Below are 19672 nucleotides of genomic sequence, written 5' to 3'. Positions count from 1 at the left end.
GACTGGCAGACAGCAGTACACTGCTTTTTCTGTGCTGCAAAACTTCAAGAGATCGACAGTTTTCACTGACCTACAAAAGTACCTCGAGAATTTCAAGTTTAGCTCTGTTTATCAAAGGAATGAGGCTAACTTGCTGTTATCTCCAGGTTCAGCACAAGAACAAATTCTCAGGTTTGTTCAGTGGGCTTTTTTACCTTAAAAACATTAAAGGGTTCAACTGGATTTGCTGACATTTCACCTATAAGGAAGTGAGAGGTGAGTCATGGAAGAAATGCAATTCATTAGTGTCCCACACTATCTGCAGGAGAAAAACACCCTTTGCTTTAGCTGCAGTTTATAATCCCATCTCCTTTCGCAGCTTAGAGTGGCACAGGCTCCCCAGAAAACACAAAGAAATGGGGACAGGAGGGGAATGTCCTCACAGGACATTGTGCTTCAGGCAGCAGAATTGCCATAATCCTGTTATCCTCACTTCCTGAGGCAGTGAACAACCTGCATTTCTTAGACAGTTCACCTCCTATGTGCAAAAGTTGCTCACAGTTCCCTTGGCTTATTACAGGGTTGATTTCTTGCATCTGCTTCTTCTCATGCCACATTCACTTGTGTCCATTGCATTTCAGGAAATCATCCCAGCACATATAGTATGAGATAAATCCTGCAGGAATGGAGATGACCAGGATTCAGCTCACCTCCAGCATGCAGGTCTGGAGCTGCCTAACAGCAAGCAAAGGGTGACTAACTCCGAAGCTGCATGGTTTGCACAATTCATGTACATGTTTTCTCTCTCCCATCCCTCCAAACTCTTCCAGGTCAGAGCTGATCACCCTTCACCACTCCTAACTCCCTTCAGCCCAGCTACAAGGTTTGTGTGGTCCTCCACATCCATCCAGTCACGAGACCAAACTTTGCCAACTGCGGATTTTGTTGAGAGAACTTTGATGCTCAATCATTAACAGAATATTAATAGTATTTAGAAGGTGTTAAAGTGACCAGAGCTCAATATGATTTTCAGATCACAAGCTCAAAAATACAGTCAGTGCACATATGTTCATGCATGTAGAAGGCTGAGATGCTGTCCCACATCACTGGGCAATGCTTCTAAGGCAGTGCCCAAGAACACATGCAAGATTGATGCTTCCCAAAACTGGATGTTGGAGGGGTTTCTTTCCATCCCTGATATAAAAAATTATACTGTGCAGGTCCCTTGATAATAACTGCACAATTATTTCCATGCTGCTGCTGCTATCTCTTGTCATCAAGCTAATGGAAGACAGATACACAAAATCAATTAAAAAAACAAAAAAACAACAAACTAAAGAGGATGCACTTTACAGTTTAAGTCAATAAAGGTGATTCTAGGGCAAAAAACTTCATTACTTAGAACTTGGCACATCAAGGGACATTGTTTTTTTGCTGTTGAATGGAAAAAGTCTTAATGTATAAACACTTTGATTTGGGCAGGCTCAGAGAAGTCCCTAAGCTTCCGCAGTAAGTAGCTAATGAATTTTTTATGATCATCATTCTTACTTGAGGTGCTGGAATTTCATGCAATTATTCTTTTAACATGCTAAAAATGTGGAATTTCCTGATACTTGAGTTTCTCCCCAAATATTCCCCAGGGACAGCTAAGCCTGAACATAGAGGGGAAGGGCCCATGGACCTGCCTTCTGGCAGGTCACTTGCAAGGATGCAAATTGTTGTTCAAGCCATGGTCCCTCCATCCCCCTGCAAACACACATCCTTTCCTCAGGAAAAGGAAAAAGGAAATCTGGAAAGGCACAGAATTCACGTAGTTTACACAAAAAGGAATTGTCACCACATCAGATTCAGAGGCTGTGGAGGTTTGCATTTGTCTGCTCAGTGAAGAGCTTCAACTTGATGTCTCTAGGAGGCCATCTGGTTTCCACAGGAGCTGCCTTGGTTCTCACTGCACCACACAGACACCAACTGAACTCTGCTGACATAGAGCCTTCTGCCCCAAAAACCTGTCCAACCACTTCCATCCCCCAGGTGCAGGTGGGTGAAAGGCACCTGTGTGGTCCATCAAGGCTTTCTTCTCACCTCCAGATAAAGAGGATGAAGCTCAGAGGCTGAGCTCAGCCTCCTAGCCAGTAAGCTCAAGGGCAGTGCAGGGGGATCAGGCAGCAGGAGCAGTGGGAGATGACACCCCAGCTACATCAGCAGCTGAGGAGGTATGGCCCCAGCACAAACCTCAGGGATAGGCATTCAAAGACCTTTTCATCAAGACATCATCTCAGCAGCTCCTGCCTCCTTGTGGGTGAGTGCCTATCTTTGCAGCTCTTGCCTCATCTACTCCCTCAACCCTTTGGTTTTTGTTCAATATAATAGAAGGTTTGGAGTTGAGGCCTGCCTAAAGGTTTCTGTACTACAAGGCACTGTCCCTACTTGTACTACAAAAAGCCCCTAGAAATAATTAATAGCTATAACTTAGAAAAGATCTAATCTGAACTTGAAACTAGTGATTTCGAAGAAACGACTCACAGCCTGGAATTATCTAGCATGCCTAGTCCAACAGCTTGATTTATTTAAAAAAAAATTTTAATTATAACTCTTGAGCAGCTGAGCAACCTAAAATATCAGCCTATGGTGGCATTTCCAGATACAGAAAAAATCAGCACCTTGCAGACCACTTTCACACACACCACCCTAGCCTGAGCAGCGACAGGGGACAAAGCAGCACAGATGGTGTCCCCCCCTCCACTGGCATGACAGGAGATCCCTACTCAAAAGCACATCCCACTAACATGAAAGGCAGCCTGAGTGAGAGGAATGAGGTCACTGCACTTGGAGCTGGGTGACACTGCCCTTTTAGATGGACAGCAGGAAAAATATGGGCTTCATAAGAACCAAACAGCTTCCAAGGAGGAAAGAGTGACAACTTCTAAACAACTTCAACAGGCAAGCAAATAACCAGGAAAAACAAACCAATGGACCTCACTCTAAAAACCTTACTTCCCCTTCTTGCCTAAGTCTCATGCTAAAAGAGGACAAGTTTTAGTTCTTTGTTCCCTTGAAAGGGAAGCAAACAGCTCTGCCACACAAGCTCTGCATTGCAGGGCAAGAACACAGGTGATCTCCCATGAAGCTGGGCCTCTTCTTCCAAGTTGTCTTTTGGACAACTCTATTTGCCCATTAGCACAGATGGAGCTTTCCCCAGAACAGTGCTCAATATCCCTGTGGTGAGAAGGCAGTGGTGGCTGAAGGGGAGCACAGACAAACAGATGCAGTCATGAATCGTGTCCTCTGTTCTGCTTCTCACATGACAAGCTTCAAAATCCTGGTTTTAAAATCAAAGGTTTTGCCATGTGATAAGAGTCAAGACAAATTAGGTTTGACAAGACCCTCTTTTAAAGGTCAAAATCTGATTTCTGAGCCACTGGCAGGGGAAGCAAAGTGATGTTCTTCCAGAAGCAGGACCAGGACCCACAGTTCCTGCTGTGACTCAGACCTGAGGCAATGAGGTCAGTCAGGGTCCACAGAAAGGATTTCCATTGGACTGCCATTCCAAATGAGAATTTTTCCTCTAAATACAACAAGGATTTTTCAGATTCAGGTGCCAGCTCACAGAAAAAGCACAAACTGAGGTCCTCCAAGAGTGCCAGCACCCACTTCTCCCTGGAGCCCTGGAAACAAGACCTCCTTCCCACCAGGAGCTGGCACCCATCACAGAGCAGCCTGCACACACAGCAACAGCAGCTCTGGGAGGCAGAGATCACCAGCCCTGCAGGACCAGCTGATTCCCCAGTCCAACACCAAACACTTCCAGCCCTCACAGCCACTGCAAGCCTGCACACAAATGCACTTCTTTAGTGAAATAAATTGAGCCAACTCTTACTGATATGGCTGAGGTGAAAGCCTCATTTAAGTTTAAGTTTTGTCTCGGGAAGAAACACCATGCACATGCATTTTAATTTTAAAATCTCTGCACACAGAGCTCTGTTAGAACTTGTGGCTTGAAAAATTTTGGTTATGGCAGTGGCTATGCATAATGTTAGTACCTGTGAAGTCTAATCTTCTTGCAGACCATCTAATGCTATAGTTGCATACTAAGACTGCTTGTACTTCCCTCCTTATAAAACCCTCCTGAAATTTGTCCTTCTTCCAGTACCCAGGCTGACAGCTCACACACTGAATACACAATCCTGTCTAGGAATGACAAAGTTTAAATTGTTCATGAGGGAGTAAATCTGGGATGCTCTTATAAACTCTGTTTGTTTTTATGTACACCTGAAATACAAAAGGAACAGAATAAAAAGGAGGCTGTTTATGGTTCAGAAGCAGAGCTGTTCTCAACAGACAGGTTCAGCTGTTTTTCATGTTTCAACCACTGACAGATGTAAATACCCACATTACACCGTGGGATTTGACCTTCCCCATGGGCATTAATACACCCAAGGCCTTGCAAGGGATTTTCTTAGGTCACCAGTGACCATGATACAGGCTGCCCCAAGCATGGAGGTTACTCTTCTCTTGCAAGGAGTAGGACTCTTCACACTATTTTCCCATCATCACTAACAGCTCATTTTTCTCCAAGGACAAGCAACATGAATTCCTCTCTGCTCTTCAGTGTCTTGCTCCCTCTGTACTTCACACCGAGCAACAATCACAAGAAAATCAATTTCCATGAACTTTCTGGTTTATTGGCTTCATATTTCTTTCAATACAAGTATCTCCTCCTTTGTTTTTTTGTGGTTTGAGTTTGTTGTTTTTTCTAATAAAAGTTCACCTGATGGGATGCTGGAAATCCTCAAAGGAAATACAAGAGTGGGATTGTGAGAAGTGATGCATCCTGCAAACAGAGCAGGATGTTCCTAGTTCAAAGCTGGCAGTTCTTCCCTTTGCAATAACAAGCTCATCATCCAGATGTAAACAAGGAAAGAAAGTCTAGGTATCTTCTCCTGATGAAAAGCATTCAAAAACTATACAATACGCCAAAAAAAAAAAAAAAAAAAAAAAAAATCACAGATTTGATCAGTAAAATTGCAAGGTAACAGCAGGTGATCAACTGTGCAACACCCTGAAATGCTCACTGCACTGCACCCCTGCTCTAGAAAGCAGGGTAGCAAATGACCTGGCAGATACTGTGACCCCACAGGGAAATTGGGAACCAATCTGTGTCTGTCTGCTCTGGGCAAGTATCTCTTCAAAGGCTGGGAAGAAAATGGCACATTCTTTCTTTCTAGTCTGCCCCCACACCCTGCCCTGCCTGCAAGGCAAAGACAGCTGCAGCCACATTGCTCAAGAGTGGATATGGACTCTCAGACATGCTCCTACTGCCTGCTCACTTCTCACCAAAGCAACCTCCAGAGTTATTCATCTCTGAAACAGGGTTAATATTCCAGCCCAACTGAGCCATCCATGCATCCACCAGTGTCACTCCACCCATGACACAGGAGTGATAAGACCACACCACCTATGCTGCTCACACGTGGTGTCCAGGCCACAAAGACAAATTTTATCTGCTATCAAAAAGCCTAATTATTTTTAATTGGAGTAAAAATGAGAAGAACATCTCTTCACAGCCAAGACTAAAGATCATTACTGTAGCTCTACTTTAATCATTCTGGACAGTGAAAGATTGTAGAACTTCCGGCTAAAATTTCAACTGTTTAGCTACAGTAATTAAAAATGGTTATAATTCCCCTGACTGTGTAATTTAGTCTCAAGAATAAAACTTCATCTCAAAGCATGAGCAGCTCTGATACAACAGCATCGCTGCTATGGTGAGAGCCCAGAGAAAATTGCTTCGTTCTTTCAGTTTCTTGCATGTGTCAAGAAACGCAGCCTCAGCTGCAAAGTGCTACCAGCTGCTTATTCTCCAAAATAAAACTTTATTTTTAGCTTAAGCACTTACTCAGGATCTGTGTGAGTATTGCAATTAAGCTCACACGCCCATTGAAAGCTCTGTCAAACCTGCAGCAGATGACAAATAACGCTGCAGGCCCCAGTGCAGGGGACAGTCCATACAACAGTGTGTACAAACACCACCTCTCCAGGAGCAATGGCAGCAACTCAGCCAAGGGCCAGGAGCACCAAGTTTAAAGCTGGATTTTAAGCAGATGGAGGGAGAAACTCTTAAAGCAAACAACATTTGCTAAAACTCAGTTTCCAGCAAGCCCATGGAGGTTGTAGTATCTCCCTCTCTGGAGACATTCAAGCCCACCTGGACATGTTCCTGTGTCACCTGCTCCAGGTAGCCCTACCTTGGCAGGGCATTGGACTGGATCATCTCCAGAGGTCCCTTCCAACCCAAACCCTTCTGTGACTGACAGTGTGCAACCAACTGGGGAGCTGGAACTCAATGATCTTTAACGTCCCTCCCAACACAAGCTATTCTATGATTCTGTGTTCCACAGCCATCCTTGTCTCCATGGCAGTGTGGAAGGTTTGACAGTACCTGAGCTGTGATCCCACACAGCAGCAGCCTTGGCACATGCTGCTCCATCCCTGAACCAATGCACGTGTGATCCTGGCAGAGAAGCAACACGATTAAAGAGAAGTTTTCCAGTGAACTGAATTAACTGAGAGTGGGGCTGACAAGAGCAGAGGCAGCTTAGGGGAAGGCTGGACAGCAGGGCCAGGTGTAGGATGTGGACTTGGGCTGGAGGAGTGGCCATGAGCAGTGAGACCCAAACTCTGAGCCCTGGCATGCCCTGGTCTGCAAGGAAAGGCAGCTACCTCACTCTGGACCACAATTCCAGTCCTGAACCCAGGTCAATGCTACCACAAGAAATAGGACAGAACGCTTTGGGCAAACAGAGAGTGTTCAAATTTCACTCCCTCACAGAAACCTGACTTCTTTGCAGCTGGGGAGATGACACACCACTCCTGTGCCTGCCTGGTTGGGACTACCTGTACTCTGCTGCTATGCACTTGCTCGTGCTGCAGGAGAATTTTAAGTTGTTGCTAGGCTGCACAAAGCAGTCTCTTATTTTTATCACGTCTGTTTATTCTTGTAGAAAAAGATACAGCAAACAGCCATCTAAAGCATCCTCAAAATGCTACTCTTTGCTTGGCTCCATCTTCTCACCAGACAGGCCAAAGCTTTTTGGCCATCAGCATGCACACCTCTGCACCCAGACCTTTCCTTGCTTCTTCAGAGGTACAATGTGAATGCATGAACAGAGACTCAAAATCCACATTACAAACAAGTTTTCAGTTATTCCAAATAAATTTAAGGTAACTTTGAAAATTATGATAATAATAATTTCAAAGTTGTTTCCTAAGGGCTTAATACAGATGAGCAGCTGATTTGTAAGAGCCAGCAGGCTAAACCATTCCCACCTCATCAGGAAACATCTCCCTGCGACTTAGCACTTATTTTTGCAACCCTGACATTTACCAATACAGCATTTTAAAGCTGCCATTCCCCTCCCATGTTAACACTTTCATTGACAGGGAATGCAGCCTGGGTCAGTGCAGACATGAGACAAGGTAAGATCAGTTGTGGTGCCCAGTGAAGCTGAGAGCTGAAGCAGCCCTGGGTCTGTGGGTCCCACAGCAGGAGCAAACCATGGCCAGCCCCAGTCCTGCCAGAGCTTTCCTGGCAGGCCAAGTGTCACCCACAGCTCAGCATCCTCCAGGACAGCCACTCCCTCTGTGTCCTGGTGCTGCTGTGCTACAGCCTGAAATCTTCACCCAGAGCTGGAACAGCTCCACATTCCCATTACAAAATTCCAGGTTCCATCATAATAATAGCAACATAGAGCTATTTATTCCACAGAAAGGAACCTTATTATTTGCTAGACTTGGCATTTGTCCCTTCCTGACACTGAGTGAACCTCCTGTGCCTAAGCAAGCTGTCCAAATTGAATCTTTTACAGCTCCACATAAAGCTTTGAAAAGCCTATCTGCTGGAGTGACTGTCTGACTCCAGAGGACATCCTAAGCTTCATTTTAATCTCCATATTTTTCTGCCATTCATACATCACTTAAGCATCAGCACACAGCTGGAGACAAAAGACCAGCCTCATGCTGACGGGCACCTTGCTGTTCAATAGGAAGTTCTGGCACTCGAGCAGACAGTTTTGCTGCAGCAGTACCCACCTGGCATTAGATATCAGCACATTTCTTCCTCCACCAGTAGCTGGAGGCAACTGCCCTCGTGCTGTCACCAGCACAGTGCTAGGTACACGTCACTTGTCTGGCAGCAGCACCCACAGCCCCTGAGTACCTGACTTTGCTGGGCACTGTCATGCCTGCTGGTGTCATGGCCTCCCAAGATCTCCACCACAGGCATGCAGAGCCAGGGCTAAGCCACACGTGAGGCCACAGTTTCAACAAGCAACTCTCTCTGTGTGCCATCCACAAGCTGCCCCATTCAGCAGCACAGCCCAATCCTTCCCTCTTGCTATTGATGCCTCAGCATCTATCTCCAGAATGGCACTCGCTTGAAATGACTCTTAATAACCCAAACAGGAGCTAAAAGGGAAGTACAGAAGAGCAAAATCAGCAAGAATATCAGCTGAAGTTGGGCATTTCTAATTGACTCGAATTAACTTCACATCATCTGTACCTTCTGGTGCTCTGGCTGGGCCCCAACTTGTTTCTTAGGGGCATTCTAGGAAGGATTGGTTGGTAGAGATTTTTGCCTCGCTACAACTAACTCGCCTTTAACAGCAACACTGAGCCACAAGGATTTCAGTACAAAATCCTGCAAAAAGACATCAGACAAAAATAAGCATTAGATAATAACTGGGAGCTATTTTTTTTCTTTGTAGAAATCATAGCATCAATATCCCATATCTATGAAAGCTGAGGTAAAAAAACCCTGAAATGCAAGAGGAGCTCAGATAGAAACTACAGCTCCTAATAGTGCTCAGCAGCAACAGCAGCCCAAACCTCCCCTGTGAGCATCTTTCAGCAGGTTGCTGTGACTGTTCTCAACCTATTGTTCACCTGGAACCTAACTGCACTGCTAAGGAAGGCCAAGCTTACCTTTACAATGGTGACTCCTGTTGGCCACTCTCTCTCCCTGCTAACACTGATCATTAGAGGTGTTTTCTCCCTGCTGTGATTGGGACAGCATTAACTGCCTCCCAAACCACTGTCACTAATTGGTCTCAGTGCCCCTATTAAATAAAAACGGGGTAAAAGATTGTTTGCACTCCTCCTGGACATTGAGCAAACAGTCTCAAGCACACTCTCACAGAGCAGATGCTTTCTGCCATGAATAAACACATATTTTGACTTCACATCAGCTCTTCAGAGCTGGTAGGATGCAACAACAGAAAGTCAGTCACAGACATGCAGGATGACTGCAGAGAAGCAAATTAGATCCTGCTGCTTCACACATCATCAACAAATTCAGGTGCTGGTGATTTAATAGCCAAAACACAGATGAGCAGATGCAGGGAAGACTCTGTATCCGGCAACAAGGTCTAAAGGTATTTGGGAAAGTTACAGCTGAACTAGAGGGAATGCTCACAAAGCCACCAGCAATGCTGCTTTAATATCAGCATCACTAACATGTCAGGAGTTAGCCTGGCAGGCTGCAAGACCATATTGAGGCTGTAGCAAAAGATAATGTTAGAAATGAATGCAAAGTCATAGAATAAACACTTCTTCTGTAAGATGCATACTAGCAAGGTAACTGCAAGAAAAATTGGTATGAGTGAGCAGCCTAGGAGAAGGCTCCAGCACCCACAGCAGTGAGAAGACGTCATGCCACACAAGCAAATGAAGTATGAGACTGCAGAGAGGAAACTCATGAGCAGCAACCTGGAGCTATGCCACTGAGGGGTTTTAAAATCTAGCAGTTAATAAGGTCTTTGCTCTGTAACTAAATAGCTCCTGTAAATAGCTTATTAAGGGCTTATTGATGCACAAGATGTCCCCTTCCATCAGGTCATCCTGCCAAGCTGCAGAAGAGCCCCAGCTACACAGGATGGATGGACCAAGTGGCCATCAAAGGGACCTGGTGTTGCCCTAATACACATACACACTCTCCTCTTAATGTTTGTGTCACTGGAGTGTTCTGCAAAGCCCACACCCACACTTACTTACAGCCTGAGTTGCTGCTAATCAGAAATTCAATGGCATCTGAAGGAGCAGCAGCAGCACACTAAAATAACGGGGGTTGTCACCATTTTCAGACAGACACCAAAAGGCCCATTTGTAACATTCACATGCATTTCTGCATGTGATTATGCAGTTACCCATTCACTGATGCCAAGAGTCTTCAGCATCCAGGTCCCACAGCTATCCCAAGGCCCAAAAGTACAAAAGCCCCCATGAATAAGTTCTATACGAAATGCCTGCTTTAATTTTAGAAGCCATGTTTTCCCTCAGAAGCCTCCACTAAGCAGCCCCTGCACTGTACAGGCCACATGCTACCTCCTTCCCATGACACCTGCATGGGCACAGTGCTCACAGCCCAGCAGCAAAAGGTGTGCTCCATCCTCTGACCCCAGTCAGGGTCACGGCAGGTGCTCAGACCTTCTGTAATTCCCAATATCACCAATCTGGTTGTAAGTGCTGCCAGCGCAGGCAGCTGCCACGGCTCCTCCCAGCCCCCAGGACAGCAGGGGTGTGCTGTGGGTGTCATGGTGTGTTAGTGGAAGGACAATCACTCCTCACCATCCTCTTAGTGTGGGGGTACCAGACACACAGAGCCCCCAGGCTGAACAGCCAGCACAGAGATGGCCATAGGAGTGCCACTAACTCACACCAACCACTGGGCTGCTGGCCGGGAGATTCCAGTTTACCTGTAATCATGTTTACTCCGGGGAGAATAATCCCCCTCAGCATCTCCCAGGGATTTTCCCATCATCCTCTCCCAGTTCTGCAGGAGTGAACAGCCCGCCAGACTTTGAGGCGCTGGAGACGGGGATCCATTCCCAGCCCCCTTCCCCAGGATGGGCCTGCCGAGCTGTCCCGTGGTCCCTGAATCGCAGGGCTGGTGCTCCGCACAGGAGCAGCACAGGAGACGGCTCCTGCCTCCCTGCAGCCAGGGGACACCCCGCACGGTGTCCGGACCGTTCCCTCTGCCCAAGACGCTGCAGCGGCACCACGGCCACAGAAACCGCACACCCGATTGTTCCCCAGCCGGGCCAGCGGCTCCCACACAGGACACGCGAGGGACCGGCCCGGCTGGGGCTGGGCTGCTCAGGGCAGGGGCAGCTGCTCCGAGCATCGGGCTGCGCTCTGCCACCGCCGGGCACAAACCCACCTGGGACAGCCGGGACAGCCCCGCAGCCCGCGAGGGGCCGGGGCAGAGCCGCCAAACCCCGGGACCCCCGGCAGAGCCGCCCCCGCCCGCCCGGCCCGGCCCGGCCCGGCCCGGCCCACCTGCAGCCGCTGGAGGTAGGAGGCCGGCGCGTAGCCCGTCTCGCCGGAGCCGGCGCGGGTGACGAGCCACCAGTGCTGGTTGCTGCGCTCCAGCAGCAGAAAGGTCTCTCCGGCAGCGAAGGGCAGCGAGTTGGGCTCGGCCGAGCGGAAGCTGTACAGGGCCCGGTACATGGCGGCGGCACCGGCACCGGCACCAGCAGCACCAGCACCGGCACCTCCGCCCGCCCGCCCGCCCGCCGGCCCGGCCCGGCCCGGCCCCGCCCCCGCTCAGCCCCGCCCCCCGCCGACCCGCCGCGCCCCGCCCCCCGCGCGGTGCCGCCCCCTGCCGGCGCGGCGGCGCCGCTGCCCCCGTGCCGCCGGACAGGCCGCTGCGCCGCCAGGGGGCGCCAGCGGCCCGCAGAGCAGCGACAGCACCGAGCTACGGTACCGGTCTACTGTACCGAGCCACGGGACCGAGCCACGGTACCGAGCCACGGTACTGAGCCACGGCACCGGTCTACTGTACCGAGCCACGGGACCGAGCCACGGTACCGAGCCACGGTACCGATCTACGGTACTGAGCCACGGCACCGGTCTACTGTACCGAGCCACGGGACCGAGCCACGGTACCGAGCCACGGTACCGGTCTACTGTACCGAGCCACGGGACTGACCCACGGTACCGATCTACTGTACCGAGCCACGGGACCGGTCTATGGGACCGAGCCACGGGACTGACCCACGGTACCGGTCTACTGTACCGAGCCACGGGACCGGTCTATGGGACCAAGCCACGGTACTGGTCTACTGTACCGAGCCACGGGACCGAGCCACAGGACTGACCCACGGGACTGACCCACGGTACCGATCTACCCTCGAGACTGACCCACGGTACCGATCTGCGGTGCCGAGCCACGGGACTGACCCACGGTACCGATCTACTGTACTGAGCCATGGGACCGAGCCACGGGACTGAGCCACGGCACCGACCAACGGCACCAACCTACACTACCGACCAATGGGAATGACCCACTGGACCAATCCATGGTACCGACCCACAGGACTGACCAACGGTACCGACCCACAGTCCCAACCCACAGTCCCAACCAACGGTATCGATCAACGGGATCGACCAATGGGACCGACCAACGGGACTGACCCATGGCACTGACCAATGGAACTGACCAACGGTACCAACACACAGAACTGACCCATGGGACTGACCTCCAGAACTGACCCACAAAACTGACCCATGGGACTGACCCACAGGACTGACCCACAGCACCAACTCCCAGAACTGACCCACTCAGGCCCCCAGTTTTCCCAGCACTGGCAGTCAGACACTTTTGGCTGATCCTGGTGACGCAGCCCACCACAAAGACACCTCTCACCCATCCTGCCCTCCCCTGCTACCCTGCCAGGTCGCAGGGATGCAGAGATGGAACAGTCCAAGATCCCCTCTTGCAGTTACAGGGGAGTTTAATTCACCCAGAAACCATTCACAACCAAATCCAACTGGTGGTAATACAGTGAAAACCAGGCTTGCAGGGCCACAACCCCTGCCTGCTCTCAGCACAGCCCACCCAGGCACCCAGTTTTCCCAGCACTGGCACTCAGGTAATTCTGGCTGATGCTGGTTACGCAGGGATGGAGGATGGAGTGGGAGTGAGCTGTTGCCTAGACTCCCCCACTGCGGCGGGTACCGGAATCACTGCGGTGAGCCGAAGCTGGGCACACTCAGGCTGCAAAAACAGTGGGGTGCTTTGATTGGGAACTGTGAGATGTCATTGGGGCTGAAAACTTCAGGAGCCTTTCAGGTCTGCAACTTCCTGCCTGGTCAAGGTCCCTTCCATATGCCCAGTTGGGAACAGTATGACAATGGGCAAGGGATGGGCAGCCAGGGATTATCACTGCAGGAGAGAAAACCTTCCCACTTGTGGAGTCATTATTCTTGATACCACCTGTATCCCACAGGAACAGGGTTCTTTGCTTGCCTGCCACCTGCTGGGTCTGGCTGCAGTGTTCACCCTGCCGCTGTGTCCCCACTCCAGGTGAGCCCTGGCCACTCCCTGGCACAAGCCCAGCTGTTTGTGCTGGAATAACAGCGTTTTGTTTCCGCGAACTAGGCAGCACAGGCTGTGCTGGCAGGCAGAGGCAGCTGAGGGGGATGCAGGCACCCACCACCCACCTCCCACATGCACAGCAGCAGCAGCAGCACCCCAGTCTCTTCCTCTGCTTAGCACAGTATCCCAGCTCTGCCAGACAGCATCTGGGAACGATTTCCTCTGTAAAGGCCCCTGCAAATCCTCCTGCATCTCGGTAGAATGCAGAGCCCAGGACAAATTCCTGCTGCTGAGGAATCAGCTTTGAATTGCAAGTTCCAGGTGATTTATATTGGACAGGGAGCAGCAACGAGCAAGGATCCTGCTGCGTCACTTGCAGGTGACTTTTAAAGCTGAACTTGAGACCTCGGGAAATAATACTTAGATCCCTTGCCCTCAGAGCCTTGGGAACTGGGATGACTGTAAGCCCTGAAGGGCTCAGTGCATGCGTAGCAGCCCCCACACTCCTGTTTTCCTCCGGAGCTGCGGAGGGGAAGCGTTGCACAACAGCGCTCATATGATTGGAACACAAACTTGCCAGATCCACATACACTTATATAATTCTGCACCGTCTGCTCGTCAACACGTTGCAAAACAGCAGTGGGATCAATCGCTCTACTTTTAGGTATACAAATATTATTGCATTCCCAACAGTCCTCTCTGGGTGAAAAGTCATAGAAATGTGAGGTTTTGTGAGGACCCCGGGCCCACAGCTCCGGGGCCAGTGTCTTCAGTGCGTCCTGCGGGGCCTGGGGGTGTCCGTGGCCAGGATGGCCAGGTGCTGGAATCCTTCTTGGATATATCCCTGTTTCCCAGTGTCCTGATGACACTACCTCCTGGAAAACGTCATTAAAAGGCTGTAGATAGGACCCCTCAATTGCATACATCAGTGCAGCTTCCAGAAGATCTCACCTCTCCAGCTACATCTGCTCCCTTACAGGAGAAGCCCCCAGAGCAGTGCTGCCTGCCAGCAAGCCGGGACAGACTCTCCGCCCGGCGGGAGCAAGCCCTGCTCGTGCCCCTTGCAAGGAACACAGTGATCCGCGCTGAGCCCCAAAACACCCGCGGGGGGCTGCTCTTTTGGCGACCGCTTCCCCACAGCACGTGGAGGAGCCGAAGCTGCCGGGGCTGTGGGTGGCTCTGGGAGCGCTCTGTTCCGCCTGCCTGCGGGGCCGAGGTGCCCGCAGGGCTCCTTGCGCAACGCGTCCTGCACAAAGCCGGGGCTGGCTGGGGCCCAGACCCCTCCTGCGGCTGGAGGAAGGAGCAGCCAGTGCCTGCCAGCAGCTGCACTTCCTAGAAACGAAGAAGACAGAAGGTCGGGAGAGTTGAGGGATGGTGGAGGGGGGCCCGGGGGATGCTGCGGGAAAGATTGAGGCGCTGCAGATTACAGGGAGAGCAGCGCACAGCCCAGCCTGCCCTGTAGCTTCTCTTCAGGAAAACAAACTCTTTGGCTTCACACAACAGCTCGCTGTTCTTTGTGAAACTCTGCTGGGTCCGTTCCTCAAGAGCTCCTTGCCAGCCCGCGCACTCTGTGGGCCGGCCGGGCCCCTTCCCAGCTCTGCCAGCCGGGGCAGCTCCGCAGGCTCCAGCGCAATGCTGCGGGAACAACGGCTCAGGACAATGCCACCTTCTATGCCACCAGCCCAACAGCCACACAGAAGGCATTCAGAAGGAAGTGGGGCACTGGGGTAAGGTGCTTGGCAGCGAGAGCCCAGTCCCTGGGCTCCCCACGCTGTCCTTCCAGCCTCAGGGCTGCCGGGTAAAGGACGCTGCTGGCTCACATCTGTCTCCAAGCAGGCCAATGCTGCCTTGCCCAACACCACCCTGCTCACATCCTTTGCTTGTTGCATGTGGGAAGAGCTGCAAAACAAGGGGGTGCAGCAGTGGATCCTGCCTCTGTGTGCTGCAGGAACTCCTCTGCTTCTCTTTCAAAGAGAAATTGAAAGGACTCCACAGGGCCAATGCTGCCTGTCACAGCTCAGCTGCCGGGGACACTGCTGTGGTGCAAACCCAAGAAAGAGAAGACAGAGCCCATCACCTCATCTGGAGCTGGCAGCCCAGCATGGCAGGCACCAGCCTCCACCATGTGAGGCTGCTGCCAAGTGTCACCCTTTGCTGCCCATATGGTTTGTGGAGCAGGAGGGACAGGGACTGTGTCCCTGCTTCCATCCTTTCCATGAGGGGGAACCCTGGGCTGGTGGGTGGGTGCAGCAGGCCCTGCTGAGCAGGTGAGAGGTGCTGGGATGAGGATCCCCACTGATGGAATAGGGTGCTCAGCCTGGTGGCTGAGGGTTTGCTCCAATGTTTGTTCTGCTTTCATTTAGGTGTCTGTTACAAGCTTCAAACAAAGGCCAGGCAACAGAGGGTTGGGGGAGGCCCCATAACTAACCCTCATTTCCATACAATAGAAGGAAGGTGGCTTTCCTTCCAGCCAGGGACACATGCCATTCATTCTCTGCCCCCTCTGCCCTGCCTTAGATGACTCCAAGGCTTGGGCACCATTGGAGATGGCCATAGGGCAGGGCAGGACCCTCACTCTGTGCCAAGGGTGGATCCATGCACAGGACGGACAGGCAGTGGCCCTCAGCCTCACTACAGCATCACCAGTTTTGTTAGCTTCCAGTTAAACAAACTTAAACCCACCACTGCTAGAGACAGGGAAGGCACAGCTGCTGGGCCACATAAAACACCTTCTGTCTGCAGCAGTGGCTGCCACAGAGGCATCAGGACACAGAGTCCCTCTGCCCCTGTGCCCTGAGGCCACCCTGTCCCCAGTGGCTCGGGTCTGAGTCCTCTGCAGGCCCAGGACCACAGAGTGAACCTTTCTCCCTTGGGCAGGGAGCACAACAGCTTCGGGCTGCTGCCCTGTGAGATGTCACTACTTGGCCACAAGGAAATACTTTGTTCTCACTCCATAAAAGGCGTTTGTGTGTCCCTCCTCACTGGCACAGACCCAGCTCTGGGGAAGAATTCCAGCAGCTACTCAAGAGGCAGCAGCACAAGATGGAAACAATGCAGGGACAAAGACACCCTCTCCTCCAGCAAGGCCAGGGTTGTCCCCTGCCTCTTCTTGCTTCTGCCCTGCGCAGCCCCAGTGCCAGGGAGGCCACCTACCAAAACATCCTGGCAGGTCCACAGAGTGCCACTCACCCCCCAGTTCAGTCCCCAGTGCCAGGAAAGCAGAGCTCAATTCCCTAGAGAAATCAGTGCTAGCTGCAGGAATGTGTTTCATCTCTAGCCAGCTGATGCATGGCAATTCCCATCAGCCACCCCAGTTTTGGGCTAGAAGTGGCCTATTTATGTAAGGCAAGTTCCCCACAAGCTCCCCAGATTGGGTGTAGCATCCTCCAGGGGCCATAGGAAAGCAGGAGCAGGTGCCTAGGCTAGGGACCCAGCCAGGCTGGACCACGTGCTCTCTCTCAGGCAGCCCCTGCAAAGCCACCAGTGAAGGGTCAGACCCAGCACACTGCAGCCACCCTGGGCAATGGGCCTGCTAGGGCAGGGCTGGCAGGAAAAGGTGGGTCTTCTCCAAGCATCAGGAAGCAGACAGGGAGGAGACCAGACACAGGGGAGCCTTAAGGAGCAGGGACGTGCTCTCAGCATTGTCCTCCATGGAGCAGAGGCTGCAGGAAATACAGAATGGGGAGCACCTGCCAGGACACAGGCTGTCCCAGCTCCTGTCCCCCATCCCAGCAGCAGGGCTGCTCTGTGGACATTCCTCTCCCATGGTGCAGGGCTCCACAGGATACATGAGGGAGCCAGCCCAGCTGCCCCTTCCCAGTGCTCTTGCTGGCACAACCAGCACAGAGGGAAGCTCACAGTCCAGGGAGGACCAGAGCTGTGGGGAGCCATGCTCTGCAAGTGCAACTGCTGCTCTCCCATCATTCCATCACTCTGTCCTTTGCCACAGTCCAACAGGCAGGTGACCACAAACACCCTTCCCAACCCCAACCCCTGCTCATCCCCTTCTGTCCTTCAAGAAGCCCAGGCACAGGGCTGGGGGGTCACTTACAGGGATTGTGGGAACCCCATTCCCACCCCAGCATGCTGGCAGTTAAACAATTGCCTTTCTACAAACAAGGCGTTGCTCAGAGGGATGTGTGCAGAACAGCATGGAAGGAAAAGAAACCTGCTCTTGAACTTTACAAGATACTCTGCCATTTAGAGGTACTTGCAAAAGGGTTTCTCTTTTTTTCACCTTCAAGGATGTGGTGCAAGGAAGGGATTTTTTCCCCCTGATATTTTGATATTACATACCTTAAAGTAACTAATGAAAAAGGTCTTCTCTGTTCCTGCTCCCCCCTTCCCAGGTGCTGCAGCTCATGAAGCTTCCAACCACTTTGTTGCTCTGGAGCCCTGTCACAGCATCTCTTAATCCTCAGACAATACTGGCAAAAGGATTTTAGCCATGCTGGCCTGAGCCCACAGGGACAGCTCTCTGCCTTCCCGCATCAGCACCAATTGCACCTGAGGGTTTGCTATTATTCTATATGGACCCTCCAGTGCTCTAGGTCTGGCTGCTGGCACCATAGTGCTGAAACCATGTCTAGACCGAGCTTACCCTGCTGGCAGTGTTTCTGCAGCTCCCTGTACCCAGGGCTGTGTCTGCAGGCTTGTTCTGCAGGCAGCTTGCATCAGAGCAAATGCGATTGTTCTCATCGGATTTTATGAATTCCCTCCAGAGTTCCTACGTAACAGAAGTACATTAGGGGACTTTATCCCTGCTAATTTCAGACTACAAAGTCAAACCATGTATCAGATGCATCTGCACAGAGAGGCTTATTCATAAGTAGCAGCAATGATAGGTGACTACAGTGCCTGCCAAGAGACTCATCATTAGCTCATTAGCAGAGGACATCACATCCTAAACTGGAGATCTGAAAAGGAAACATCACCTTGTAGCCATGGCCCCTCTCCTTGTGCTGGGCACATCATGGGAACAACAGGCAGGGGTGCTGCTCGTCAATGCTGAAGACATTTTGCAGTTGAGATGCCAAGAGTAGGTAGACCCATTGTCCCCGCCTGCCAAGAGTGGTTCACAGGGCCCTGGCAGCTGCACTCACCACTGCAGTCTCACCCAGAAGCAACACATGGCCTGTTCAGGCTGGACAAGCCCATCTCCAGAGACAACAGCCCATGCACGGGCATAAAATACCGAGGCAACTGCAAGATGCAAAAGTAGCTGTTTAAAACCAACATCAGTCAGGGCCTAAACTCTGTGGAACAACACAAACCCGAACAAAAAAACAAATTAAAAAAACCCCACCCACAAGCTCATGTATAAGCAAAGATTAAAAACTTCTTGAAAAAGTACAAAGGAGCACAGGAGAGCCATCAAATAGACTTTGATCAGGACAACTTGATAGCAACTGCTGGGGAATATGAAACTGATACAAGGCTACAGCCAGCTGAAGAGGGTGACCTTCCACAAGCAGATCTGCAGCCTTCCTGTCACATCCCACCTCTCCTCTTCTCAACAAGCCTGCAGGCAAAGTATGGGCCAAGGAGACAATTCACCTGACTTTTCTGCACAAACTGACTCCTTCATTATGATTATCTGTAACAAGAAATTCCCCACTCTTACCTCAGCACTTCCACACCCATTTTTCTCTTGCACTATCATGATGACGTACAAACCTCTCAAGGGGATAAGTCCTGTATCTAAAAATGGTTAGATAAATGCTCCTCTTAACAGAACCATTGGTTTAATTACTTTGTTATTTCAGTTACTCACTACCCTCTCACTTTCTGATGCTTCCTTCCTGTCAGTTTGTACCAAGTAAGATTTTAAGCTGTTTAAAGTACTTTTCAGGCTTGGCAGCTCTGTTCTGGTTGCTCCTGTTGCAGCTATTCCTGTACACATTTTACACATTTTGCCTCAGCTTAGGTCAAGTAACATCTGTAGCTCTCTAGAAATAGGTTACTCAGTGTAAGATGTAGTTACAAGACCCAGGAACAAGAAATAGGCTGTTGATTTCAAGAGCAAGCTCTCACAGATCAGTCCTCATTCTGTCTGTAAGGGACCTAGAGACCTCCCAGGAGCTGTCTTTACCCCATCTGTGCAGGTCCTGTTGTCTCAGCCTCTGGGCCCTGCCAGCTCAGTGGCTCTGCTGGGCTTGCTCATCACTCTGGACAGGAGGCCCAGGACAGACAAGCTATCCCACAGGTGGTCTCATGAGGCAGGTAAGCCTTGCTGTTCGTATGCTGCTTCTGCATTACACCAGAAACCAGAGATATCAGCTTCATCTCCTCCTCAGTCACCAGCAACAACAGAAGCATCAC

General features: G+C 51.0%; 1 protein-coding gene across 3 annotated transcripts in view; it reads right to left on the bottom strand.

The window, feature by feature from the left end:
• The window catches only part of NCKIPSD (NCK interacting protein with SH3 domain), a 53353-nt gene extending 39029 nt beyond the window's left edge, over positions 1–14324 (bottom strand). For 2 of the 3 annotated variants that reach the window (XM_079317040.1, XM_079317042.1), the window contains exon 1: positions 11311–11560. In XM_079317040.1, coding sequence (XP_079173166.1) covers positions 11311–11481 — 171 coding nt within the window. In that variant the 5' untranslated portion in view covers positions 11482–11560. Of the gene's footprint in view, positions 1–11310; positions 11561–13775 lie in introns of those variants that run through there. The other variant, XM_079317041.1, reaches the window with a different exon arrangement.
• Positions 14325–19672: the final 5348 nt, after the last annotated feature.

Source organism: Erithacus rubecula, assembly GCF_903797595.1.
Source record: "Erithacus rubecula genome assembly, chromosome: 13".
Lineage (NCBI taxonomy): Eukaryota > Metazoa > Chordata > Aves > Passeriformes > Muscicapidae > Erithacus > Erithacus rubecula.
This window is presented reverse-complemented; position numbering and strand designations above follow the sequence as displayed.